The 27,425-nt window shown below is 46.7% G+C and overlaps 1 protein-coding gene across 1 annotated transcript in view; it reads left to right on the top strand.

Moving 5' to 3' along the window:
• The first annotated feature begins 2,244 nt into the window (after positions 1–2,244).
• Positions 2,245–27,425, top strand: part of LOC138504607 (protein regulator of cytokinesis 1-like) — a 281,049-nt gene continuing 255,868 nt past the window's right edge. The window contains exons 1-3 of the mRNA XM_069625204.1: positions 2,245–2,381; positions 20,530–20,662; positions 22,395–22,517. Of these exons, the coding sequence (XP_069481305.1) occupies positions 2,317–2,381; positions 20,530–20,662; positions 22,395–22,517 (321 nt within the window). The 5' untranslated portion in view covers positions 2,245–2,316. The remainder of the gene's footprint in view (positions 2,382–20,529; positions 20,663–22,394; positions 22,518–27,425) is intronic.

Here is a 27,425-nt window from a genome sequence, read left to right as displayed (position 1 = left end):
TGTCAGGCAAAATGCTTGCAGCAGGGTGCATCACCGTGAGCTTGCCTGCAATGGCCAGAGAGACTGTCACTTTCCCGCGCTGCTGGCTCATTTAGTGCACCTGCGCACAGAGCCAGCGCCTGCACAGTGCTATGCAAGTCTCCTGAGGTGGGGGAGGCGGGTGAAACAAAGGTGTTGGTGGGTGGGCAGGTGTGTGGATGCTTTTGGCGGGTGACACCCGCCAAAAGCGGGTGAGTTGAGCTATGGACAGGAGCTTAGATAAAGGTAGTAAAGTTTGCTAAATGATTGCTTCACTAGGAGGCAAAACCACAGGACGACACTACTTTCACAGTCGAATTTAAACATCTAAGTCTGAGAGTCCTGTACAGTGGGGAAAAGACCTAGGTTTCACAGTGTAATTTTAAATAACTTTCACAGTGCAATTTTAGATCCCGGAGAAAACACATCCAAATCTGAGAGTCTGCAATGTGGCCAGGTCCAGGTTATTAGGGTAGAGTGAAGGCTCTATTCATAACCAGGGCCCAGTGGTCGAAGTGTACGAAAAGAAGTAGTGGAACTATGTTCCCTACTGGACTGCACCGCTCCCCACAAACCCCATCAATACGGCCCCTCCCAAGCACAATACAAATCCCAAAACACATGCATCTGCCATTTAATGGAACGTCCACTGCAGGGCGCTTACAGTGCACGCTTCAATTTCTTCCTACACTTTTATTTTAAAACGAAACCGTTCCGGAACGGTTTCTTTTTCAAATAAAAGTATAGAAACGGTAAAACCTAATTAAAAGAAGTATAGGAGCACCGCTCCCGCCCACTTCGACCACTGCCAGGGCCACGCCTACCTTACTTAGTCACTGCTGGTCACTGGCTTCCCCTGCTGACACCTGCAGACACAATATGGAGCCGCCCTTTGCCACAGGTGCTGCCCTGGGAATGCAAGCTCAAGAGAAGGGATCTAACCTATAACTGGAGGGCGGGGTCGGGCTGGGAGGCGGGAGGAGTGAGGGAAGGTAAGCCAACACACAGGGATAGAGCAGGGGGCAGGCAGGGCATGGGGGCTGCAAAAAACAACCATAGCTCTCAACTCACACACTTTTGGCGGGTGTCACCCGCCTTCTATAGAGCTTACTCACCCGCCAAGCCTCCTGCACGCCCATTCATTTCAATGGGCTCTCACCTGCCAAAAACAAAATTGTGTGTTTTCACCCGCCTTTGCGACACAAATGGTTGAGAGCTATGAAACAACAATGTGGATACAGAGTTCCTTGGTGATAACCCTGATAAGATTGAAAATTGGCTGTACGATCTAGACTGGATCAAGACCATTGATAAATTCCATAGTTACTCATCGATGAGTCATCTGAGCCATGAATATAAAAACGAGGAACAGTTCCCCCTTATCTCACCCTGTTCTACATGTAGAGCAGTGCTCTTACGCTTCCGATGGAACCTGCTCAGTGGGGTAACTTTGCTGAAAATGTTGCGGGGGACATGACATCTGAAGAAAAGGTGCCCCAGCCAAATGAATGGGGACAGAATGGTGTGCCATGAAAGATGGGGGGGACAAACACCCCTGTCCCCCCCTAAAATTACGCCCATGAACCTGCTCCCTATGGGTGTGATCTTACAAAGGAGAGGGCAAATGAAATGGAAGATCAGTTTTGCAGATTTTGTCAAATCAATGGGAATAATGAAAGGTCTAGAGATTTACTTATAGAGTGCCCTGCATTTAACATTTTGTGCATGGGCTGCCTAGGAAAGTTGTTCCTCTCAGTAAACTGGATCAATACTGACTCTTTGTGGCAGAGATGCTTAAATTCCCCTAATGTGTCTGATGCGTTAGCAGTTGCAGTTTATTTTTTTATCGATTGCTTTTAATTTTCAAAATTAACTGGACAGAAACTTTCTGACCTGTTTTATAATCATTTATCTTCCTTTTAATGTAATTGATTCTGTTGTACTTCTGTTTTGGTTTTATATTGCATGAATGTATTCTTAATAGTTGTAAAGGTTTGTCAAACCATAAACAATAAAACAAAATAGTAATAATAAAGAAAGGTTGCGAGCTATGCAGAGCTGGCCTGGGCTGCCCCTGAATAGTCCGGATGCAGCGACCTTTGACTGGCTTTAAGATGGCCGCCTGGACAGACGCACGTGGCAGTTTAGTGGCCCGGAAGTTGTGGGAGCGGGCGTGCACGCATGCAACGTGTGAAAACGTCACGCCGCTGCGCCGCCATTGGCTCGCAGGGGTCCTCCCGCTCAAAAGGGCGCGGGCGGCTGCGCGCATGCGCGAGATCCCAGCCGGAGACCCTGGAGATGTCAGGCTACGTGCGATATGTCAAGGAGCAAAGGGGGCCCCAGGAGGCCCCCACGAGGAGGAGGTGAGGGCCAGGGAGAGCCGCCTGCTCTCGGGCCCTTGCAGTGACAAAGCGAACTGAATCCAGGGTTCCCTGCATCACGTGGGGGCATGGCCGTTAGCAAGTGTCCAGTACATCACACTGATGGAGGAGGCAGAGGGCTGGAGTTTGGGGATTTGGGGGAGGGAGAGGGCTGGAGTTTGGGGATTTGGGGGAGGGAGAGGGCTGGAGTTTGGGGATTTGGGGGAGGGAGAGGGCTGGAGTTTGGGGATTTGGGGGAGGGAGAGGGCTGGAGTTTGGGGATTTGGGGGAGGGAGAGGGCTGGAGTTTGGGGATTTGGGGGAGGGAGAGGGCTGGAGTTTGGGGATTTGGGGGAGGGAGAGGGCTGGAGTTTGGGGATTTGGGGGAGGGAGAGGGCTGGAGTTTGGGGATTTGGGCGAGGGAGAGGGCTGGAGTTTGGGGATTTGGGGGAGGGGGTTTGGGGATGGAGAGGTGGGCTGGGATTTGGGGCAGGGAGAGGGCTTGAGTTTGGGGGAGGGAGAGGGCTGGAGTTTGGGGATTTGGGGGAGGGAGAGGGCTGGAGTTTGAGGATTTGGGGGAGGGAGAGGGCTGGAGTTTGGGGATTTGGGGGAGGGGGAGGGCTGGAGTTTGGAGATTTTGGGGACGGAGAGGGCTGGAGTTTGGGGATTTGGGGGAGGGAGAGGGCTGGAGTTTGGGGATTTGGGAGAGGGGGTTTGGGGATGGAGAGGTGGGCTGGGATTTGGGGCAGGGAGAGGGCTGGAGTTTGGGGATTTGGGGGAGAGGGTTTGGGTTTGGGGATGGAGGGCTGGGTTGGGATTTGGGGCAGGGAGAGGGCTTGAGTTTGGGGATTTGGGGGAGGGAGAGGGCTGGAGTTTGGGGATTTGGGGGAGGGAGAGGGCTGGAGTTTGGGGATTTGGGGGAGGGAGAGGGCTGGAGTTTGGGGATTTGGGAGAGGGGGTTTGGGGATGGAGAGGTGGGCTGGGATTTGGGGCAGGGAGAGGGCTTGAGTTTGGGGGAGGGAGAGGGCTGGAGTTTGGGGATTTGGGGGAGGGAGAGGGCTGGAGTTTGGGGATTTGGGGGAGGGGGAGGGCTGGAGTTTGGAGATTTGGGGGACGGAGAGGGCTGGAGTTTGGGGGAGGGAGAGGGCTGGAGTTTGGGGATTTGGGAGAGGGGGTTTGGGGATGGAGAGGTGGGCTGGGATTTGGGGCAGGGAGAGGGCTTGAGTTTGGGGATTTGGGGGAGGGAGAGGGCTGGAGTTTGGGGATTTGGGGGAGGGGGAGGGCTGGAGTTTGGAGATTTGGGGGACGGAGAGGGCTGGAGTTTGGGGATTTGGGGGAGGGGGAGGGCTGGAGTTTGGAGATTTGGGGGAGAGGGTTTGGGGATGGAGGGGTGGGCTGGGATTTGGGGCAGGGAGAGGGCTGGAGTTTGGGGATTTGGGGGAGAGGGTTTGGGTTTGGGGATGGAGGGCTGGGTTGGGATTTGGGGCAGGGAGAGGGCTGGAGTTTGGGGATTTGGGGGAGGGAGAGGGCTGGAGTTTGGAGGAGGGAGAGGGCTGGAGTTTGGGGATTTGGGGGAGAGGGTTTGGGGATGGAGGGGTGGGCTGGGATTTGGGGCAGGGAGAGGGCTTGAGTTTGGGGGAGGGAGAGGGCTGGAGTTTTGGGGAGGGGCTGAATTAAAAAGGGCCTAATTCGCACCTGGAATGAAAGGCTCTTACATTGATTCTAGCAGCTGTTCTACCCAATGCTAATTTGCACTCATAACATGGACTAAAAGATATTTTAAATGTTAAATCAAAATGGGTCAATGACCTTCCTTCCAGTCATGGCACTCGAGCGGCTTATGGGTCAGAAGGGGGAGGTCTTGGTGCTAAGTTTGAGTCCTAAAGTCGCATAGCAGGGGGGGAGACTGGTGTACGCATGCTTTGTTTGTTTGTTTGTTTATTTATTTGTATGGCGCACCTTACCCAGGGGCAACAGGGCGCAAGCAAAAAGATAATTCGAAGCTTACAATGTTGCAGAAATATACACTTTGAGGTAGTAATAAAAATAATCAGAATTACAGGAATAAAAAATATACAAATCTTCATATATACAAAGTCAATATCTATGCAGGGGTAAATATACGGATATGTACAGGGCTGTTAGAGGCGGGTAAACCTAAAAGAATATTCAGGATTACAGAGGTAATAAGGAATAAGAGGTATACAAGTCTTCAAACATTAAAAGTCAATATCTATACAGGAGGTAAGTGTACAGAAGTGTGCGGGGCTGTTAGAGGCGAAGGCAGAAACACGAACAAGAGTATCACTATCTATACATAGGTGTAGGAAAGTGCAGCTAAATACAAGGGTTATTGGAGTTAAGGTGACTGATGAGGTGTCTTCTAAAGTGCGAGTATGGTTGGTCAGCTCTTAGGTTGTGAGGCAGAGAGTTCCAGAGCGTGGCAGCTTTCACCGGGAAACTGTTCCCACCAATGGTGGAGAGTTTGAATCTGGGGATTATCAGACGGTTGGAATTGATAGTTCTTGTTTGTCGGATGGAGGACTTTCTCTTTACCTTGTCCATCAGATAACTGGGGGCGGCATTGTTGAGGGCTTTATGGGTTAGGGAGCCAACTTTAGTTTGATTTTGTTGTCTGTAGAGAGCCATTTCTGTTGGCGTCTAGTGGTTGAGATATGATCTCTCTTATTAATGCCGAGGGCAGCTCTCAAGGCATTGTTTTGTAGGATTTGGAGCCTGTGGATAATGGCTTTGTTGGCACCGCTATAGAGGGCATTGCAATAATCAAGCCTCGATAGTATGAGTGCTCTTGCCAGGATCAGGCAGCTGTCATTGGATAGGAATGGTCTGCCTGCCCTTATTAATTTGCAAGTGTACGCAGTGGTAGATGCTAGTGAGTTAACCTGTTTAGTGAATGACATAGTGGCATCCAGATAAAAGCCAAGGGTTTTTACTTCCCTGGATACTCTGATGAGATTACCATCTATGTTGAATTCGGCATATTCAAGGCCTAGTTTGTTGATATTAGCAGGGGTACCTAAGATGATGAGCTCTGTCTTGTCATCATTCAAGCATAGACCATGAGATGCCATCCATGCCTGAATGATGAGATATACCCTATTCACCAACTCACTGTCCTTACTGTGATCCCCTGAAAGTGGGAGGAGAATCTGAGTGTCATCAGCATAATTAGTGTAGGTGACACCCAGATGGTCCATATCGTCGAACAGGGGTTTGGTGAAGATGTTATATAGGGTGGGGGAGACGCATGAGCCCTGCGGGACTCCGCAAGTGATAGGAGAGGGGTCTGCTGCTGCTGAAGGGGAGAAGACTCTCATAGTTCTCTCACTCAGAAAGGATTCAATCCATTTGATAGCTTCTGGGGAGAAATGAGCAGCTGAGTCAAGGTGTCTGCAGAGGACCTTGTGGTCGACGAGGTCGAAAGCCGCGGAGAGGTCAAGTAAGAGGAGGAGTGCTGTCTTGCCCTTGTCCCTCAGGTCATCAATTTGGGTTTTCAGATCGATGAGGGCGGTTTCCGTGCCGTGTAGTGGGCGGAAACCTGATTGTCTGGCGCCTAGTAGCTTGTGTAGTTCTAGGTATTTTTGAATCTGGACATAGGCAACTTTGTCCAAGATTTTCAGTAGGAAGGGTACAGTTGTGATGGGTCGGTAGTTGGTAGGGATGAGGGGATCGAGCGTCTGTTTTTTGAGGAGGGGGAGTACCCAAGATTGTTTTAAGTTGGAGGGGATACTGCCTGAGGAGAAGGAGGCGTTTATAAGTTTAGAGATAAAGGGTGACAGGTCTCTGGCTGCGTCCTTTATTATGTGTGCAGGGCAGATATCGCCTTTACAGTTTGATGGTTTAAGAGAGAGGATGATTTTCTCAACCTCAAGGGTGGTAGTTTTAGAGAAGGTGAATGAGTTAGTGTGTGTACTTGGTGAGACTTTGGGCGGAGATGTGGGAGGGTTAGTGAGGTTTAGGGAATCTTTTTTTAGATGAATTTTATTTTGTAGGGTGTTTATTTTATTTGCTAGTGCTTGTTGGATGTCTGTGCACCAGGTCTGGTTCTTGGTGCAGGTGTCGGGTGTGGCTGTGGGTGACTCAAGTTCCTTTAGTATGGAGAAGAGCTCCTTCATACTTGAGTTGGAGTTGGCAATGCGGATGTTATAGGAATTCCGTTTAGCTAAGCAGATTTCAGCTTTGTAATGACGAGAAATCGTGTCCAGGATGGCTTTCTTTTCACTGGAGGGGCATAATTTCCAATCAGCTTCACATTTGCGCTTTTTTAGACGGAGGACTTTGAGTTCGGGTGTGTACCATTTGTTTAAATGGGTTTTAGGCTTACTGGAGCGAAGTTTGAGTGGGGCAATTTTATCCATGGTAGTTAACATGATTTTATTATATTCGTGAACTAGTGTGTTGGGATCTAGATTGTCTGGCAATGCGTTTAGGGTTGGAAGGATAGCTGGGATGATTTTTTCTATTGAGATATTTTTCTTGTTTCTTGTGAGGCAGGGTGGTGCCAGTGACACAGTTGTGGTAGGTGATCTAGAGGTCAATAGGTTAAATGAGACCAGCTAATGGTCGGTCCAAGGAAGTGGTGTGGTGGCGGAGATGACCGCTGAGCAATTGGCATCAGCAACCCAGTCTAGGGTTCTACCCTTCAGATGGGTGGGTAGGTTGACTTTTTGTGAGAGTCCGAGTGATGAGATCGTATTGGCTATGGTAGAGGCATGTATGTCTGCTGGGTCGTTGAACCCTAGATTAAGGTCCCCTAGTAGCAGTAGTTGTGAAGTGGTTTTCGCATTGTTAGAAATTAGGTTGTGTAGATCTTCCTCGAAGGTTCCAAGTGGACCTGGTGGTCTGTAGATCAGGTGGATAGTGAGGGATTGGGTATTGTTTATGGAGAGTTTGGCGGTGAGGGATTCACACGATTGCAGAGTTTGGGTCGGGGCTAGTCTGAGAGCTAAACTTACTTTCGATATGATGGCGATGCCACCGCCCCGGTTACCTACCCGGTCCTGCCTAGATATAGTGTAGCCGTCTGGGATGGCTAGCATTAGAGATGGGCCTGCTGCATTGTGGAGCCACGTTTCAGTTAGAGCAATAAAGTCTAATTTGTCTTTGATAATTAGGTCTGCAATATCAAGGGCATGTGCAACCAGTGATCTGGTATTGAGGAGAGCTCCTTTGTAAGAATGTACATCCGTTTTTGCCGAGATGTTTGTATGAATGATAGGTTTGGACTTGGTTGTGGGGATAGTGGTGCCTTTGGTAGAACTTTTGGCTTCGCATTTGGAATCAGACAGGAATCTTCGGGGCGGCTCATGAAGTTTAGAGAGTCTTGCGCGAAGTTTGTTGTTTCTTTGGGTGGTAGTGCAAGGGTGGGAGGCAAAAGTTGTAGGACCCGACTTGCAATGATATCTTGGGTAGGAAGGGTCAGGATAGTAACTAGTTGTGTAGGTGAGACTAGTACCTGGCTGGGGAGGGGGGACTCCTGAGTCGGTATCCTGGATGGGAATGTCTAGGGATGCGGGCGTGGCCATTGCACAGAAGATGAGTAATATAGTTAGCATTTTCTGCAGTACTGCGCTGGCGTTATGTGAGCAGGGTGGGAGTAGCAATGTGGGTGTTATCTGAAAAAAGGTGGCTTTGTAAACGGAATATGCGCAGGAATAGTGGTAGGCAGCAAATATGCAAAGGGGTAACACCTAACTTCAAATAGCACAATTTGGCAAAAATGCAGTGGGGTAACACCTAACTTCAAATAGCACAATTTGGCAAAAATGCAGTGGGGTAACACCTAACTTCAAATAGCACAGTTTGGCAAAAATGCAGTGGGGTAACACCTAGCTTCAAATAGCGCAGTTTGGCAAAAATGCAGTGGGGTAACACCTAACTTCAAATAGCACAGTTTGGCAAAAATGCAGTGGGGTAACACCTAGCTTCAAATAGCGCAGTTTGGCAAAAATGCAGTGGGGTAACACCTAGCTTCAAATAGCACAGTTTGGCAAAAATGCAGTGGGGTAACACCTAGCTTCAAATAGCACAGTTTGGCAAAATGCAATGGGGTAACACCTAAGAGTCCTGTGGTGCACATAGGTTATGCACTTTGGTTGCTATTTCCTGGGGTGTCACAGGCGCACATAGTGCTGGAGACAGTAGGTAGCTGGGAGTAGTGCAGTATTGTTGGCCGAAAGTTACCTGGAATAAGATGGGCATAGGGTATGGCAGAGGGTAGAGTCGGGCATGAACAGGCACAAGAACAGGTGGCAGCATTAGCTTACCTGGAGCGGTGAGGGCAGAGTTCCTGGCCCCTATGGCTCCGAACAGGCTCTCAACAGGCCTTTGTATGGCCTTCGTAGGGCCGCCGGCGCATCCGCCTGCCGGCGGATGTAGGGAGCTGGATATGCGAGGCTTAGCCTCGTTGTGGCGCCGCGATGCGCCCGGCATGCGGGGGACAGGCAGGAAGTAGGACAAGGCCAGGCAGGCCTTCGTTGCAGCTTACCAGCTGTTTCGGGTTCCAGCGATGGGGAAAGGGCTCCTGCCCTCTTCCCTTGGATGGGACGACGAAGTGGGGGCCAGACAGGCTCTCAACAGGCCTTTGTATGGCCTTCGTAGGGCCGCCGGCGCATCCGCCTGCCGGCGGATGTAGGGAGCTGGATATGCGAGGCTTAGCCTCGTTGTGGCGCCGCGATGCGCCCGGCATGCGGGGGACAGGCAGGAAGTAGGACAGGGCCAGGCAGGCCTTCGTTGCAGCTTACCAGCTGTTTCGGGTTCCAGCGATGGGGAAAGGGCTCCTGCCCTCTTCCCTTGGATGGGACGACGAAGTGGGGGCCAGACAGGCTCTCAACAGGCCTTTGTATGGCCTTCGTAGGGCCGCCGGCGCATCCGCCTGCCGGCGGATGTAGGGAGCTGGATATGCGAGGCTTAGCCTCGTTGTGGCGCCGCAATGCGCCCGGCATGCGGGGGACAGGCAGGAAGTAGGACAAGGCCAGGCAGGCCTTCGTTGCAGCTTACCAGCTGTTTCGGGTTCCAGCGATGGGGAAAGGGCTCCTGCCCTCTTCCCTTGGATGGGACGACAAAGTGGGGGCCAGACAGGCTCTCAACAGGCCTTTGTATGGCCTTCGTAGGGCCGCCGGCGCATCCGCCTGCCGGCGGATGTAGGGAGCTGGATATGCGAGGCTTAGCCTCGTCGTGGCGCCGCGATGCGCCCGGCATGCGGGGGACAGGCAGGAAGTAGGACAAGGCCAGGCAGGCCTTCGTTGCAGCTTACCAGCTGTTTCGGGTTCCAGCGATGGGGAAAGGGCTCCTGCCCTCTTCCCTTGGATGGGACGACGAAGTGGGGGCCAGACAGGCTCTCAACAGGCCTTTGTATGGCCTTCGTAGGGCCGCCGGCGCATGTCCTGTGTAATCATTGATGCCTGCATCCCTCTGTATAATTCACCATTAACGTTCGGTCTTGCCTGGGTATTTTCCTGCAAGATCCCCGCGCACATTTCCGTTCATGGTAAGTGGACGTGAGCCAGACTTATTAGTTTGCGCTATTACGCCACCTATAAGCTGAAACTATTGTGTTACAGTACAAGAAAGAAGAAATGTCATATGGGGAGACACAAAGCTTGTAGGTGCCCCTGTTGACTGACCATTCTAATCCCTATGGCCATTCCCACCCATTCCTGCCCTCCCAAAACATGGGACCTCTTTCAGCTAGCATTAGTCAAGCCTTACCATCAAACTTTAGTACTCAAACTGCTTGCAAGTGATTTTTCAAAGCAGTCTTCCGAGAGTGTACAACTTAATTGGAGTTCCCAACACACTACTGGTGTAATAAGTGTCTTGACCAGGTCTTTCTTTAGCCACACTATTTATAAGCACTATGCATGTCCTTCACTGAAGTCATGTTAAAAGCAAGCACTGGCTAAGCCAACAGATTCGGTTTTTGTGTAAGTATTGGCACTGCTAGTAGCTGCCCAGGTACTTGCACAATTTTGTATCTACTAGCATCAATAGCCGTTTAATACCACTACGGCAGTGCCTGGCCAGCGGCTTTCCCATGATTACACATACGCTCAAACTGTTGGCATTGCTGATGCTTGTTTTTCTTGTGCATGTGTGTAACAGGCGGCGACTTGCTGAAACTATTTTTCCTGGGGAGCTCTGTGGCCGGAGTGTCCAGTGTGAATGGGGAAGATGCTAAAGCAAATTCTACTTTGACTGTTGCACAGTCGGTGAATCTGCTGCATCTGGGTGTGCCACAGGTGAGTTCGTTAATGTGTAAAGGGTTATTCAGAGTATTCATGGATGCGCAAGACTTCGATGTGTTTGTGCAATTGAAGAGCCAGGCTACAGATGGATCACAAGGGGGTAACTCTAGGTTAGGTAGTAGGTTTAATCAGATTAAATAATAGGTTACTGCTGTGGATGGGGGGGAAATCCTGATTTGGAAAGCATAACGGAAATCGCTTGGAGCATTGAAATGCTGGAGTCAAATTTTAGAGTTGAAAAATTAATCCACAGGCAAAGAGTGCATAAGATTAGTACGGAACGAGAGCGGGTGTACGTGCTCAGCGTACTGTTGCTACACCAGGTCGAGCTGGATGTGGCATCAAACCCACCTTGTGAATGTTCAGTGTTGACCTGCTGTGTAGACATGTTCAGTGTTTTGTGTTTATTTTTTTTGCTTTAAAAAGGGCACTTTGCGAGAGTATGCAGGAATAAAACGAGAGTATGCAGAAACAAAACGAATGTAGTTTACATTGTAGGTGGCAGAAATGAGTAGTGAGGTATTGGGAACCATGCTGCTAGACTTCATTTGATGGTCACATCGTAGTAGCACGTCAGACTGTTTTAGGACACATACTTCTCACAAAACAAAATTGTGACAAATAGCTGCACATGCAGTTGTGTGGATCTGATATTGCACCTGGTGGGTAGGAAGGGAGGCCATCAATATCTATGTTTATTTTGTCAACTGTTCATATGTTAGGACGCCAAAAACAAGGTTTACTGTGCAAAGAAAGGTGTCTATTATTGGGTGGCAGTTGCAAGATACGTTTAACAGGACGTTTCATCCTGGTTAGTGACTCGAGATGTTGGGTTCAATCGTGCTGATGTCTTCAGGAAAGAAACTGGGTAAGCCGAAAAATTTCAGAATGGCACACTTGGGGCCCGGGGTTACCCTCGTTGCAACCAATTTTGCGTAAAGTACAGATTGCCATCAAGAACTTGATAAAATATTGATCATCTTTCTGCCAAGGTTAGAATTGAACCAATGGCATATTTTCTTGTCCATTGTTTTATCCAGATTTCAAATGACAAATTGAGACTGTGATCTGCAAAGTGCAAATGAAATTAGAATCGTCACCCAGTCACTAATTTTCCCAAATCAGTGTCTATGACGTGAAAACAACCACCTAGATACGAGTAGTGCCAATTACCAGGTCCCACTTCATGTGGAATCTAGGAACTTCACTAATTTTCTGCCCCCTCCACCCCCCCAAATGGGTTTGCTCTGCTTAAACAAAAGCCTTTTGGATTAGCTAGCGCTTCTACTGCTTTAAGAAGAACAAACCTACATGGATGAACATTGTGCAGGGTTGATTTATGTGCTTGATGATGGTTTGCAGTCAACAGGGTTGACCTTACAGAGGGAGAGATGCCATTTTGCTAAAGAAGTGGAGTACTTGGTGCATACCTTGTCATACGATTGCAAGATCCAAAAAGAGGTTAATTGAAGTGACAATGCATTGGTATTAGAAGCGCTGCTTATACATTGCGATTTAGTTCCTTTGTGACCTGATCATTGGTCTGCCCTGTCAAGGTGTCCAGATTGGGCAGGTAAGAGAGTTGAGGTGGTTTCCGGCCCCCTGTTGGTGTAGAGCATGTATGTGCATTGGTGCCTCAGTCTGACCTGATGCCCACTACATGTTGTCTTGGCCAGGTCTGTCTTTGATCTTTCAAATTGTTTCCGAGTCCTGGACTTGATAGCAGCCTGATGTACCAAAAAAAACTTGCAGATGAGACTGGTATGCACTGTGCTCCTCAAATCTGGAATTGTTCGTAGATCTTGGGGAAGTAGCACAACGAAAAGAACTGGCAACAACATGGCACCGGGGCCCAATGGGCAAGTTTAAATCATGAACCGGATGAACACTGGATACTCAAACGGGACTGGACTAGGCATCATAGTTTCCCTCGGCTTGCTCCCCTCCCCTTATTCAGGAGCCACATGAGAAACTAAACGCCCACTGCAGGGTACCCGGAATCCTTACAGTGGGTCAGTGGAAGAGATAATTGCAGCAGTGGGGAAATGTACAGTACTAGGGGAGGGAGACCAGGGTACACTCCCTAAAGCTACATTGGACAGCGTCTCACTTGATTCAGGAGGGGAAGAGAAACAACTAGATGGCAGACTGACAAACTGGAAGGGAATTGAGATTGAAGGTGGGTGGCTAAGAGCCCTTAGGAAGAAATCCTGAGCAATTCAGCCCGCACAGGGAGGAGCTGGGAATAGAGGTTGGTGTGGGAAGCTCCTGGCTTGGTGAGCCAATTGGATCCGAAAGCCTTCTAGGCAGGATGGGAGGACAATAAAATGCCTGCTAAGTCCCTGTAATGTATCGGTGAGACCAGCAGGTGAAGGTGGACGAAAAGAGGAGTGTTACTGGAGGCAGCTTTGGCCTGGTTGAAGAGAGGAAAGGTATGGTGTTGGGATTGAGGGAGTGGCAGCCATTTAGCTGTTTTTTGTGGGTGAATGTGAGTGAGAGGTAAAACAGAATTATGGGAAGTAGAAGTGAGGGGGTGGGGGCGGACTGGGTACTATATGCATGGAACCAGTTTAGTGTGCAGGGCTCCATTTCCCTAGAGGTGTTTGGAGGGGTGTAGAGACGGACATACAGGTTTGGAGGCAGGTGGAAAGTAAACAATGGAGCCGAAGTATGTGGAGTGGGAGTAGAATAGTGGAGACTGGCGCAGTAAGAGTGAGGTTAAAGGCCCGATGAAAGGCCACCATGGCAATCAAACTACCCTGTTTCGGTGCCCTAAAGTCGCAGAGGGATTCTGAGAAGGCCGAAGATCAGAGCCGAGTAGACGGTGGGGTTACCCTGGCTGTAGTAAACCACTCTGGAAGCAAGCAGTTTTGGACTAGCCAGCCTGGGCTAGGGAGCCCCTTCCAGATTGTGGGGAAACGGTACATGGATCACTCTTAGTGTGGGAACCCCTATTGCCTCTTTCGAAATACTTTGAAAACAGATGAAATAGTCGCGTGACTCATGTGAAAACCTTGTCACATCTTTTAATCTGCGTTTTTACTCTGCCAAATCAAGTAGTAGGATCGGAGGACCTAGGCTTGTCTACAACAAGGCATACATTCCCCTGCTTAAGGGCTGTCCAGATCGTAGTCTGCTGGAAGGAAGAAAATGAGAGAGGGGGAAGAGATGGGGAAAGCAGGCAATGGATGCGTGAACACAGGGAGGGAGGGATGCAGCGGGATGATAACATGGTACGTACGAGTCCTTTAGGCAGACCATGATCGTGCAAAAGGGAGAAGACCGATATGTCCTAAAGTTTTGTTTGAATTGGTTTGTGTCTGCAAGTCAGATTTTGAGAATTGTAAACTGGATGCACGTGGGTCTGAAACGTGTGCTCGGCAATACCGGAAGTCTGGTGACTTATTTGCCTGGGAATCGCTGTACTTGGTACTCCTGGTGTGACTGCCAGGGGTGGGATTGGTCTGGACACCCTGTGAATAGTGGGGGATGTTCTTTTTAACGAAGGCAAGGGAATGGAGTGCATCTTCATGTCCAAGAAGGTCATTCGGAGTTCCCTGTCCTTTTTTTTTTTTTTTTTTTTTTTTTTTTTTTACAAACTGATATCAAATTGAACACTTTCTTTAAAAAAAAAACATTTATATGTGAAATGTTTTACCAGAAAAGCTGGCTCGCAAAAGAACAGTTGTTGTTGTTTGCTATCTTGTCATTTAGCCGTATCTTGCCAATAAGCCGATCTGGAAAAAAATGTACTGTGACAACGAAAAGCTGTACTTCAATCCTGAAGAGGCCGTGCTTTTCTGAAAGCAGAACTGAAGGGCAGCTACACATGGACTCGCGTGCATGCTGGCAGCATGGATTGCGCCAAGTATTTCGCACTTTACCACCCTTGTGATGTGTGCAGCACATGCTCCTCTAACACAGGGTCCCAGATTGAGGGGCGATGGGAGCCATTTATCGCTTGCTTGTACCCTGGAAGAAAGACCCTGGCTAGCTTCACACCAATCGATCCCCCTGCCAACTGATGCCCAACAAACACATCTGTGAATTTAACTTCACTCTGTGCATTTTGGGCAACCTCTATATGACATTTAAAGCATAAGAGGTCATAAATTATAGACAAAATGGCATTTCCATCTTAAGTGGAAGTTAGATTTACTAGCTCCTTGTCGCAGCAGTAGCTTCTGGTTACTGCTGGATACCCAGGAGCTGCTTTTAGCTCCTGCTCATCCAGTCTTAATTTCGAGCCCTGTAATGTTATTGGCTCATCCATGGCACACAGCTCCTGTACACGATGAGCGGGCTAGCTGATTTATGCAGAATGGGAGCAGTTTTTAATTGCCATCTACTCTATGGGGACTGCTGTGTCTAGTGTCTGAGAACATGACTGCACGCGTTTCAAAGTAGTGCTGGTGACTGGAGGGGTCTTTCCATTGAATTCCAAAAAGTGTACCTGCCTGGAGTGCCACAGCACTCGCCTGGGCCTAGCTGTGCACAATGCCTGGATGTGAGCTTTAAGAGGGTCTGCTGGAGCAGGATCAGCAGGTGGAGGAGTGTCCCTACCCCTCTTCCTGGATATCCCAATGACGAGCTGGAGTGCTCCTGACTGCGGTTTTGCTGCAGAAAGTTCATGAAGAAATGGGAACTGCATTGTGGATTGTGAAGTTGATGTTGTGATGGTCGTTCACAACAGACTTGGAAAGTGTAGTTTTAATTTTTGTTTTCCCACCTTGATCATGACCCTTTGTCAGCGTTGGTCTTTCGAGGTCCTTCTATAGAAGCAAGCTGTCTTGCATAAAAGCCTCCGTCTTACTCTTGATGGCAAAACGATTGCAGGGACTGTTCTCAAAACGGCATAAAGCCACAGGTGGGGATTAACAAACTTCTTACTCCATGGAGCAATATCTGGTATCTACAAAAAGTTCAATTCCTAAAAGGGTGCCAAACACACACAGGTATCCTAACTGGCAATAAAGTAATACTATAGTACTCACAAAAAATAATTTTATTAATTATACAAAATCAATTATTAAAAAATCATCATAAAAATTGATCATATCTTATAAAACAATAAACCAACCTAAAAACAACACAAGTGAATCAACCAAAGTGGGTTCTAATCATAAATTCAATCTAGGGACAAACCTGTGTAGCCTAATGACACTGAGATCCCTTAGCCTAAAGTGTATTTGGCTATTTTGTCTGTTAAATTCGTAGATTCCCAACTTGTACAAGTTTCTGTCCTATTAGCACAACAATGTAGGACATTCTTCAGGGGTGTGAAGTATCTCGTGTCGATTCTCATTCAAGATGAAACTGTATTACCATGCCTCAGTCTTCTGATAAACACGATGTACCCTGTCAGTAAAATTACATTACATTACTTCCTCAAATCACAGGATAATTACTTCAACTAGCTGCGTGTCCCTTATCCCCATAAGGGTAAGAAGCATGCTGTTATTTACATACCTCTCTAACTCGAGGGTTCAATATCCTGGAGTCTTCTCTAACCTTAATTGGTTATCTTATCGGCAAATTCCATTTGCTGACGGAAATATTGCCTTATTTCCTCTATCTTCTCACCTGATGTACAACACATATTGGCATTATAATATTGTTGGCATAGTATGTTATAACATGCTTTAACTTTAATATAAAAAAATTCTTGGATCTTACCATATCCTTTTTGGCTATCGTGTCAGTGTGAATGTGCAAACGGATTTAGCCCAAAATGTCACTCCATCCTATTATGATATATTTTAACTTCTATAGGGGGCTTATCTGAGCCCTGTAAAAAATACAAAGTATAGAGACAGCTCACCTAAGGAATAAGCTCATAGATGAGTAAACTGATGAAACTCTGACCTCGGCTTCAGACTAATGAGAAATACGGGCGCTTCAAACTTCAGTACTGGTGCATCACGCATGGAGACCCGACAAGTGATGCACCAGTACTGAAGTTTGCAGCGCCCATATTTCTCATGAGTCTGAAGGGACTCCACAATCACAATATTATGCAATTCTGAATATAACAGAAAGCTATTGCCCTGATTTGATAAAGGCACACAAGAAATGCCGAAACGCGTGTCGTCATCGCAAAGGGCCACATTAAAGATGTAACATAGCAAAGGAATCAGTCTTCCGAAATCTATGACTGTGGCACAGTAATTGGTGCCGTGCAGAACTTCTCAATTTTGACAAACTGAGTAGGGGAATTCTTTGTCTCCATTTTCTTGCACGCATCATTGCGACACTGTTAAAACCTATACGCATCATTGGAGTCGCAGAGGTTAAAGAGTGATTTTGCAGAAAAGTTCCCTGTTTCTTTTTTCTTGTAACTATATTCTAAGCCTTCTGTGTTGAAATCCCCTGGTATTCTCATAGAAAAGAGCCCTGCCAGAAAGTCCTTTGTCCTGGCGCGATCAGGGTTCAGGTACACTTATCGACACACATTTGTGATGCACTCGAATCCTGCAGCTTCCACTCCAAAAGGGTCACTCACTAACATGTCACACCTCTGTGATTCGATCTCAAGATTCATGCCTACTCTCAACCATATCAAATGCCCTTCCCCCAACCTTTGGAGCTCTGGCGATGTTGTAGGACCCTCCTTCCAGTACTTCAAACCCCACAGCTAAAAGGGCTTCCGATTCTCCCAGTATGGCATTCTTAATGTTTGAGTGCAGATGAATCCGCGCTACATCTAGGGAGTCATCCAAAAAGTCCACTCTTTTTATATCGGGTGAGATAATCCATCTAAGACCTGAGATCTCAGATAGAATATAAGTTTCTGTTAAAAGGCCCTCAATGGGGGCTATCGAATAATTACTCAAATACAGACAATTGGCCACCCCCTCAATGGCAGTATAACCTGGGTAGTGACCCCTTCTTCCCCCCCACTCTTCTGAACCACCTTTGGGGCGCCAATGTATGATTGGGCTCAGGGAGTTTTTTATTTCGGCTCCCCAGAACACATTTCTTCAATCTAGGAACCGCAGGAGCATTTTGTATTACGCCCTCTGGGAGCTTTATGTATTTTGGTTCACCAGACACTGTTACTTCACTCAGTCATAATGCGGCGGACACTTTGTGATACTCCCATACCCATGGATTCTACCCTAGGGGCTGCTTTTGAACCAGCCACATTTGTAAACCTAGGGAAAAATTCAGGTACTTGGCCCTGCACTGGGGACTCGACACTGATTTCTTCGAAGAGGGAGCTGGACTTCCCATATGACTGTGTAAAAAGTCGCTCTCCCCTCTATCAACATACAAGATTTGCCAAATCTTATAGATGGTATACCCCCTACACTGGATTGGACGTCACCCACTAGTTTATCCAGCAACACTTCTTCCATTAGATCGTTTTCCACAGGATAGTCAGAAATGTTGCTTAACTCAACTGACAGTCCCCCCTCCTCCACAATCTCATTTTCTTTATCCCCCAGATTGGGAATTTAACCCTTTAACTTGCTGGAGCCCCCTGGTTGCCATGACCATCTCCTTGATCTTATCTGTCTTTGGGGCCTCGGATAGGTTTTGTGCAATTTGGACCGGATTGCGTATGCCGTAAGTTGTTCAGAAATTTCTGCGAGCCTCTATTTCTAAGTTTGAGATGGGGGGAGGGTGTGTAATCTTATAACTTTTGGGTTTCTTTTTTGACAGCCCAACTCCTGCACTACTTCCATCCCCTGCCGGGCCTGATTTGTATATGGCTGCTGTTTCTTAACACATTGCAACTAGCCCTGTCATCCTAGTCTTGGTGCAAACCAAGACAGAACACGGACAGCAAGGTTGTTGCCACTACCCTCCGCTTTCGCCCCTTGTGCTCCAGACCCACCCTGACCTTGGTCCTGTGGCGAGTTACTTCTCGCCAATAATTGCAGAAAAGGGAGCGAGACCACCGTTTTATCCAGGGGTCTCAGGCTTAAAGTTGTAGCTATTATAAAACCCTCCAAAAAGTTCACCTTCGCACTGAAGTCCTTAAAGATAGACCTGACCTCCCGCAGTCAAGTGATTCATAGCCCCTGTCCATTGTGTCCAACATCTGCGCCAACACTGGGCAGGACAATTTAACTTTTAACAATCGTGTCCTGCCCTGTTGCAGGTTGATTAGGGACTTTCCAAGAGGTGTCAAGAGTGGGCTTGTCCATCGAGCTGGTTAGATCCACGCTAGCTGCTTTTTCCACTGGGATTGATTCCTGAGTGTTCTCAGCATAGCTTGTGTTGTCGACCGTACGGCCTTTGGGCAGTCTTGGTTACCACTCGGGTGATGGTCAGATTGATGGAGCATGATCTCTGTCAGGGTCCCACTATGGGCTGGAGACTCTGGAATCACCCATTGATTAGGTTTAAAGTCAAGTAGAGCCTGACACTTTTCCCAGCTCATGAGAGATAACTGGGGCCAACCTCGAAACCAAGTCCACTTCCTGTCCAGATCAACAGAGAGCATTGTTAGCACTTTCTCCTCAATTTGTGACAGAACCTGGTCTAAATTGCCTGTACCCTCTGCCTTAGTATCCCCCGCATGAAGCGGGACCCAGTTGGAGCAAATGGGTTCCGTTGCTTCTTCTACTTGCAGCACCGCTGCAGGTTTGAAGAGTCACAGAATTACTGCACGCCTTTCCCGGCGTGCACCTTTCTTCTAACAGGTTGTCAACTGATAATGGGTTCATCACCTCCCGGTGCATGCTTTTGAATAGGTGCCAAAGATGTCTTAGGAGAGGAAGCACCTGGCATCTTTGTTGAATTAGAAAGTGGGTCCCTATTGGTTTCAACCCCCAATATATGTATACCTTTAATTTCATGATGCACAAAATATAGACTAGAAACGTAAAAAATTGAGGTAAATGTTTCATAATTTCGTTCATAAAATTTAAAAATACAAACAGTACCATTTGAAGTTTGATTAATGACATGGGTAATTTTACGTACATTTAATTTATCAATAAATAGGAGCCCGTATCATATTGCACAGCACTCTGAAGGTTTTATGAACGTGGGCAAATGCTTCCTTAGGCACCAAAAACAATAAAGCAAATAAATACCAAGGAAAAAGATGTATTGTCCTGGCGCTCAATAGAAACACAATTATGTTCATTTTACATCAAATGAAAACCATATCATTGGTCTAAATGTAATGCCACATGCTAAGCCATACTATTTTTTTAGGTTTGTTCATTTCGTATGTAAGTCTTAAACGGACCTCGTGGTTCAGTTAAATTTCTCTTGAAAAGAATCAAATTTGGTGAACAAACTTAGGTCTGCTAGGTATGGAACTCAAAACACCCTCTTAAATTCACCATTTAGTGGAAACTGTAATTTTGCCAAATAGTTAAACGCCACTAATATGTATGTACCCACAATTTTTATACAGACTTCAGAACAAAAATCCTAAAACAAACTGGTGGAGTCCAAATGACTTCAGTCTTTTTCTTAAAATTTGCTTGGTCAGTTTCACAGTGGCAGGGCTATAGTAGGTTTAGGAATGATTACTCGCAAATGTGTGTAGTTTGGTTGTTTGGCATTCATTATTTAGGTTTTAACAATTTCCCATTTCATCTGCTTGGACCGAAGGCTTTTTTTTTCTTCTCACTAATTTATTTGTATACATTTATAATCCTTACAGCTGACTATTTTAAATGTTAGGTTTGAAAGCTTCAAATTCTTATTTTCCTTATCGAGAATAGATTTCTGACTTTTTCTTTTTCTTTTTTTTTTTTGTAAAGTGCTTTGGTTCTTAAGACCAAATGTACAATCACTGGATTTAGTTTTGCAAACATTCACATAATTACCTCTGGGGGGGGGATCTATGCAGCTCATTTTGAATACTGTTCTTCTAATTCGTGTAGCATCCTTTCTCCTAATATTTGCTTCATTCCACAGTGAAAGATTGGCTGAGGAGTCTGTACAGTGCTTAAATGGGGCACTGCACCGCCTGAGAGACATCTGGGAGGAAATTGGAATATCAGAACATCAGAGATTGCAAAGGACCACTATTGTGAAACAGCAAGTTGAAGTCAGTAATAACGCCATTTCATTTATGATTTATGAATTGTAGCCATGCATCGTCGTGATGTACTTTTGTTGTGGACAGTGCCTTAAGGAAAGATGGACATGCGCCAGGGCCACATGCCCCAAACAAATATAAGCACCTTGGGCAAAGGGCGCAGCTAATCTGGTTCCTTGGGCCGCGTGCAGAAACTGCTAATCTCAGCTGAGTTCCATGGAACCCAAAGGCTGCTTCCTCCCATATCTTTTATTTTTCCCATTTCCGGCCTGCACCTGCCATCCCACCCCCACGTTGGAGGTTTTCCTCAGCACTTACAAACTCTTCCAGTGACACACTTGTACTTTCTGGGGCTACATTGCTATTGACCTATTACGCTTTTTTGAAATCCTGTGTCTGTTGCTTTGGGCCATAACTTGGGTGAGTCCACAAGTTCAGGTCCAGCTGCAGTAACTTTGGTATACTGAAGTACTTGATTCTGTGCAGGTTTTCATAGTGTGCTTATGTAAGGGCTGTATCCAGGGGTGTTGCTAGGGGGGGGGCTAAGGGGGCTATAGCCCCTGATCTTTTGGTTGTAGCCCCGGAAAGAATCTCAGGAGCTACAGCCAAAAGACTAGCTAGCCCCCAGTCCCAACAGTTCCGACATCAGCTTAGCCCCCTGGTCTTTTCCAGACCTAGCAACTCCCCTGGCTGTATCTGTTGTACCTTGCATCCCTGCATTTGCATGGTAGGTTTGCACATTGCTCTGACCCTTCAAGCCACTGCCTTGCACCCCGTCTTGGCGTGGCAGGTGTGAACATTGTTCTGATCCTTCAAGGCACTGCCTTGAACCACTGCCTTTGCATGCTAGGTTTGAACAGTGTTCTGACACTTCAAGGTGCTGTCTTCCACCCCATCTTGGCGTGCAGGTTTGAACAGTGTTGTGACCCTTTAAGGTGCTGTCTTCCACCCCATCTTGGCGTGCCAGGTTTGAACAGTGTTCTGATCCTTCAAGGCACTGCCTTGAACCACTGCCTTTGCATGCTAGGTTTGAACAGTGTTCTGACACTTCAAGGTGCTGTCTTCCACCCCATCTTGGCGTGCCAGGTTTGAACATTGTTCTGATCCTTCAAGGCACTGCCTTGAACCACTGCCTTTGCATGCTAGGTTTGAACAGTGTTCTGACACTTCAAGGTGCTGTCTTCCACCCCATCTTGGCGTGCCAGGTTTGAACATTGTTCTGACCCTTTAAGGGGCTGTCTTCCACCCCATCTTGGCGTGCCAGGTTTGAACATGGTTCTGACCCTTCAAGGTGCTGTCTTCCAGCCCTGTCTTGGTGTGCCAGGTTTGAACAGTGTTCTGAGTCTTCAAGGGACTGTCTCCCATTCTTAAATGGGGCTTTATTTTATTTAGGTCTCCACCCTGGGACGCATGTGCTGCATTTAAGCAACCCATTAAGGTCTGCCTCTAGAAATCTCACTCCTATGTGCCCTATCACTGCAACACCATACGCTCAGAATGTTACAAATATTGCAACTTGCTTGGGCTTTAAATTGCCACTGGCAAGTTGTGCAGTCCTACTTGCCAGTAAGTTAACCGCTTTTGGGAGACAGACATTTGTTTCTCTAATGTCTGGAGCAATGACGATCTAGATATATGGGGCTTGGGTTTATGCTGGCTTAAATTTGTTTAGCATGTCCTCCACTCCTAACCCCTCAACGCCTCCAACGGGGGTCATCCGTTTTTATATATCTGTTTTTAGGGACTTTTGAACCTGATGAGCACGGAAGAGGAAAGCCTGAAGGAGCGCCTTCTCAAGAGCATCGATGTGTGTCGCAAAGAGTTGGCTGCCCTTTGCTGTGAGCTCGACCTGCCAACAATTGAAGTAAGCTCTAAAGGAATAATTCACATAAATACATGCATTCTCCAGAAGAAGAGAAATGTTCTTTCTTACGTTCTGACTGGTACTGATTTGGTTCGCTCTAGATGCCTATTTAATCAGTATCCGAGTGAATGAGTGCATTTTGCCCACAGCGCCTGCTGTTAATTGGAGGGAGACTATAGTGTGCACTCCTTTCTGGAAACCAATCTGTAGATCTCATTTTCAGATGCATGGACAGAATGAGGATGTGGTGGGAGACTAGAGGGCTGGGTGGTCTTTCATCCTCCCACCTACTATGGGAATGGCAGACTGATCAGAGAGCAAAAGCTATTGCTGGAACATAAAGCACACAATCTCTGTAGCCCACTGCACTCCACGTAATTCTTTGACTTTTTATAGTACCTGCTTCAGATCAATTGAACCTTGACTCCTAGCTTGTTCAATTAGCACAGATTACCTATTCATTCCTGCGGGTCCCCTTGATTGGGGCCACTAAGCGTAGTGCTTACCAAGGTATATAATTTGAATTGAAAGCAAAAGGATTTATCTGTTTAGTGGCACACGGAGTAATCCTTTAGCCTGTGAATCACAGTATCTGGAGAGGAAAGTCTTTACACTGTTAATTGAACGCAAGCACATTTTGCTTTGTCAGAAATGGGAGCCCCTAACCAGACGTGTCGCAAGATCCCAAAGTGCATGAAATGTAGTTCAGGAGCCCTCTGCAAATCCACACAGGGATCCGGTGGTGCAATGCCAGGGACAGGGCAGCGCTACTGTGACCTTCTACTGGAGTCGCTATTCATCCCATACAGGAGTAGAGGGATGAGTAGGGGCTGCTCGCCCCACACTATTCTCAAACCGGTAGTGATCCCAATCATAAAGGTGAAACTGACACAGCCTGACAAGTGTACCCCCAGTAAGATGGGTCGAGGACAGGCTATGTGCTTCAGGAGAGTTGGTGGAAGTATACGTACCCTTCCTAAAACCCACAAGTGGTATTGAAACTCCAACCAAGTGAATGAGTCTCTTGAGGTTTTACTTGAGCAATCGGACGCATATGCAGAATGCTCTGACCAAGGAACAGGGAAGCAGATGTCCGACCAGGCCAGTTTAAGCAAAGTAAAGCATGACTCCATGAGGGAGTCGATCCTGAAAAGGGGTAACACTTCTGAATATTAACAGATCTGGTCGGTCGTACAAGTCTTCATATCAAATGCCCTGCACAAATATTGACCATTTCGTATTTTTTGGAGCTGAACTCCAAATGTGCAAAAAACAGCACAGTTTGGCAAGGTCAAAGTGATTGGTTTGGTTCATGGCAAACTTTCTTAACTCAAAGGGAGTATTGCTATTAAGGTGACAAAAGAAATTAGATTATGATTGGGGGGGGGGGGTAGAGGGTTGCTTGCCGTGGAGGGGAAATTGAATATAATCTAAAATGGATGCAGAGAAGGGGGGGAATACAATGCGAGTGAATGACTGCGAATTGATGAAAAATTGCCCATTATCACAGAACCATTTCCTCCCTAAATAAATCCTTAGACTATTATTTATCATGTGTACCTATAGTGATGTAAGCCGGCTGCAGCCAACATGCTCACTTCAGAGGGAGGAAGAGCCATGCAGGATTTTAGTCTTATGACATTTGGGCCATTTCAAATGTTTGTTTGTTGCCCCTTAGGTTAGAGTGCAAATCCTCAGTAAAATGTCATCTGCTGTCCTTGGTTGCAGCCTGTGCAGTCTCCACCGGCTTCCAGGCCTTGCACAGGAAAATCAAAGGATACTTCTAAAAAGGAAACGTGGATTGCAGAAAGATATGTTTCAGAGTTAATATATTGTTACTTGCCTAATAACCCCATTAGAAATGCATGCTTTTTCTGCAATAAACCTTTTGCTACCAACTTCAAAAAATAGTAAGGCAACTATTCTCACTTGGAAGTCTTAATTGTGTCCTGGCTAAGATGGAAATCAGTTGGTCGGAATAGGAGAACGATGATTCTGGGTCTGAATATGGTGTGGGTGGTGGGGCACTAGAAGGTCTCTGCTAACACCAGCAAGGTGCCTGGGAGGGGGAGCAGAGATGAAATATGGTGTGGGTGGTGGGGGCTTAGGGGGGAGGACTAGAAGGTTTTTGCTAACACCAGCAAGGTGGCTGGGAGGGGGAGCAGAGATGAAATATGGTGTGGGTGGAGGGGGACTGGAAGGTCTCTGCTAACACCAGCAAGGTGGATCAGAGATTAATATGCTGTGAGTGGTGGGGGGGGGGGGTGGAGACTGGAAGGGCTCTAACACCAGCAAGGTGGCTGGGAGGGGGAGCAGAGATAATTGTCTGACCGGATTACTTTTCCAATGAAGACTATTGCCTGCAGAAAACCTGATAATGAATTGCATAGAGAAGGGCTGATGGGTAGAAGTTCTTTGGGGCTGAAGAAACGTTTTTTTTCTGTCAGTTGAAAGGGAGGTCTATTTGCAGTAAGTACATTTTAAGTGCTTTATTTAAATATATATTTCTTTGGCTGTACAAAATAATCCATGTGGGAATTTAGACAATATTGTAAATGCTTGCGTCTTTCCACAATTGTGGTTAAAGTTTTGCGGTTTATAGTCAAAGTTTCGACAGTCTTCGTGTCCAAATACAACTGTATCGACTCAAAAGCATTAGAAAAAAAACTTTGAATGCACTTTTTGGGTGGGGGGTTCCCCCAAACCACCGTGTTTTGGGGGGAAAAACCCATTATTTTTACTATATGAAATCCCAAAAACAAATTACATTAATAATGCATTCGATTTTTTTTTTTTCAGTGCTTTTGTTTTGAAATTGTATTTCGAAACAATTCTTTTGAAACTTGGACGGGACACCAAGTTTTCCTATGGAAAAAGGAAGCAGTAAACCATTATGACTGCATTTTTCTTAAAGCAGAAGAGACCTATATAGAACCGAGATTTGCCCATTAACGAGTCGGTGACCCAGTGGTCCAATCCATCTTAACCAGTCTCACTATCTCTACAATGGGAGCAGGCACAAAATTATAAAAAAAATTGGTGAACTTCTTTCCATGGGCCAGATGAAATGTTTGTGAGTGTGTACTGGTTCAGACTGGAACGTTGCCTTGAAAGGAATGGCGACCAGGCCTTGCCATGAAAGGAAACGCAAAGGATCCTCTGAGACCAGGCCTAAGTACCAGGTCCCAAGGGTGGCTTGCTACGAGCTGCCATGGGCATCAATTGAGATGGGCCTAGAATTTCAAGATCGCCCCTTTTGAAATTAGATTGTAGAAGCTTTGCTGAAAATAGTCGCTGACAAAAATCTTTGGTGAAGCTAAGAGAACTGGACTCACAGTGAATGAAACAGCAAATGTATTTTGAAAAGAGGAGGAAGGAAAGTGAGCCGTAAGGCACCCGGTGCACAAAGCTCAAACCAGGAAGAAGCAACTCCTTTACCAGCTCCAGGCTGGTAGCTGTGCTGAGTCCTCTGTTGCATGAACCTGAGCCCACTTTTAGTGATGCAGAGAAAGTTGCTGCCAACAGTTAATCTGTTGGATCTTTGTAGAGAATGTCACCAAGTTGTAAAAGACCATCTATGTTCCACCTGGAATAGTAACTGTTACGTGGTAAAAGTAGGTAAGTCCCCTCTTTTTAAGCGTGACTCTAGTCTTTCGAGGGGCATACATTTTCAAGATTGGGCGTACATTTTTCGAAGAAGCACCATAGCTATAAGTGAACATTGCTCACTTTTTAAAGGGGCGATGTACAACATTACGAAATAGCTGGACACGAACTGGATGCGTTAGAATTGTTTGTCATTAAAGATCCTGCTAAAATCCCAGAGGAGTTATTCTGGAATATTTTCTGTTCTAGAAAGAAAAATGTTGGATATATATTGCTTCCAGGTATGGATCATTGCAGTGTGCCACTAAAATGAACTGGTGATAATATGAGGGACGGTGTTGCTTGATGGCCGTGAGTTTGTGTATTGAAGGAAATGCATGTGGTCTAACTTGGGGGCAAGAGATGCATGATCTTGAATAATCCGAGGGTCATAGAATATTTATTCAGATCTAGAAATGAGAACTTGCTCATTCTTGTGGCTTTGCAAGCACTTGATGTGCCAGCTCCCTGTATTGGGCAGATGTTAGTGCTGCTGCTCTTCTGCATTACCTTTTTAGCACTTGACTCTCTTCATGCCTTCAGTGCAGTCAACCGAAGTCTGTCGCTCCATTGACGACATCCCCCTTCCCCTCTTAGGTTTTTTCTCGCTCCAGGTAATTCCAGTAAACGAGGATGGCAGAACTTTCAGCTCTTTCAATCTTCGGTTGCAACTGGTGAACACTGTTTGAGCGCTTCCCACATTGTTTTCACAGACCTCCGTCTCCACCATCGATGGAAGGTGTCGCTAAGTTTCCCCTCTCATTGTTTAACTGCCAGCATCACTGTTCTTCACCCCCACCTTTTTTCTCTTAAAAAAAATACAAGTTCAGAACAATACTTTCCTCAGAAATGGCAAGTAATTAATGTTAAACTAAAAATGGAATTCAATTGTACTTTTTAGCTTTTATGCCCAAAACTTGTAAAACCATATTTAACTTCAATCCCAATTGGGCACCATTCAAACATTTAATGGCTTAATTAATGCTGGGCACTGCACGCTTTTGCATGCTTTTTCTGTTTTAAATTTGGGGAGGAGGAATGATACGGCACCCCGGCCTACACATGGCACTGGCAGGTGCTCCCACACAGTACTTGGAGTTACTGATCTGCTCCAATGCCAGGAATTACCCATGTGGCAATTCCGAATCCACCCAGTCACACAAGTCTACAAAGTGTGTGTTTTTGTCTGGCTACTGGATTTCCAAACTGCTAGACTCTATTTTGAGAGCCTATGGGAAGAAAAAGGCTTCTGGTGAACTAAAA

The sequence above is a fragment of the Ambystoma mexicanum genome, chromosome 11, assembly GCF_040938575.1.
Source record: "Ambystoma mexicanum isolate Mex_15411 chromosome 11, UKY_AmexF1_1, whole genome shotgun sequence".
Classification (NCBI taxonomy): Eukaryota; Metazoa; Chordata; class Amphibia; order Caudata; family Ambystomatidae; genus Ambystoma; species Ambystoma mexicanum.
Note: the sequence above shows the minus strand (reverse complement) of the source record. Positions and strands in the feature narration are given on the sequence as shown.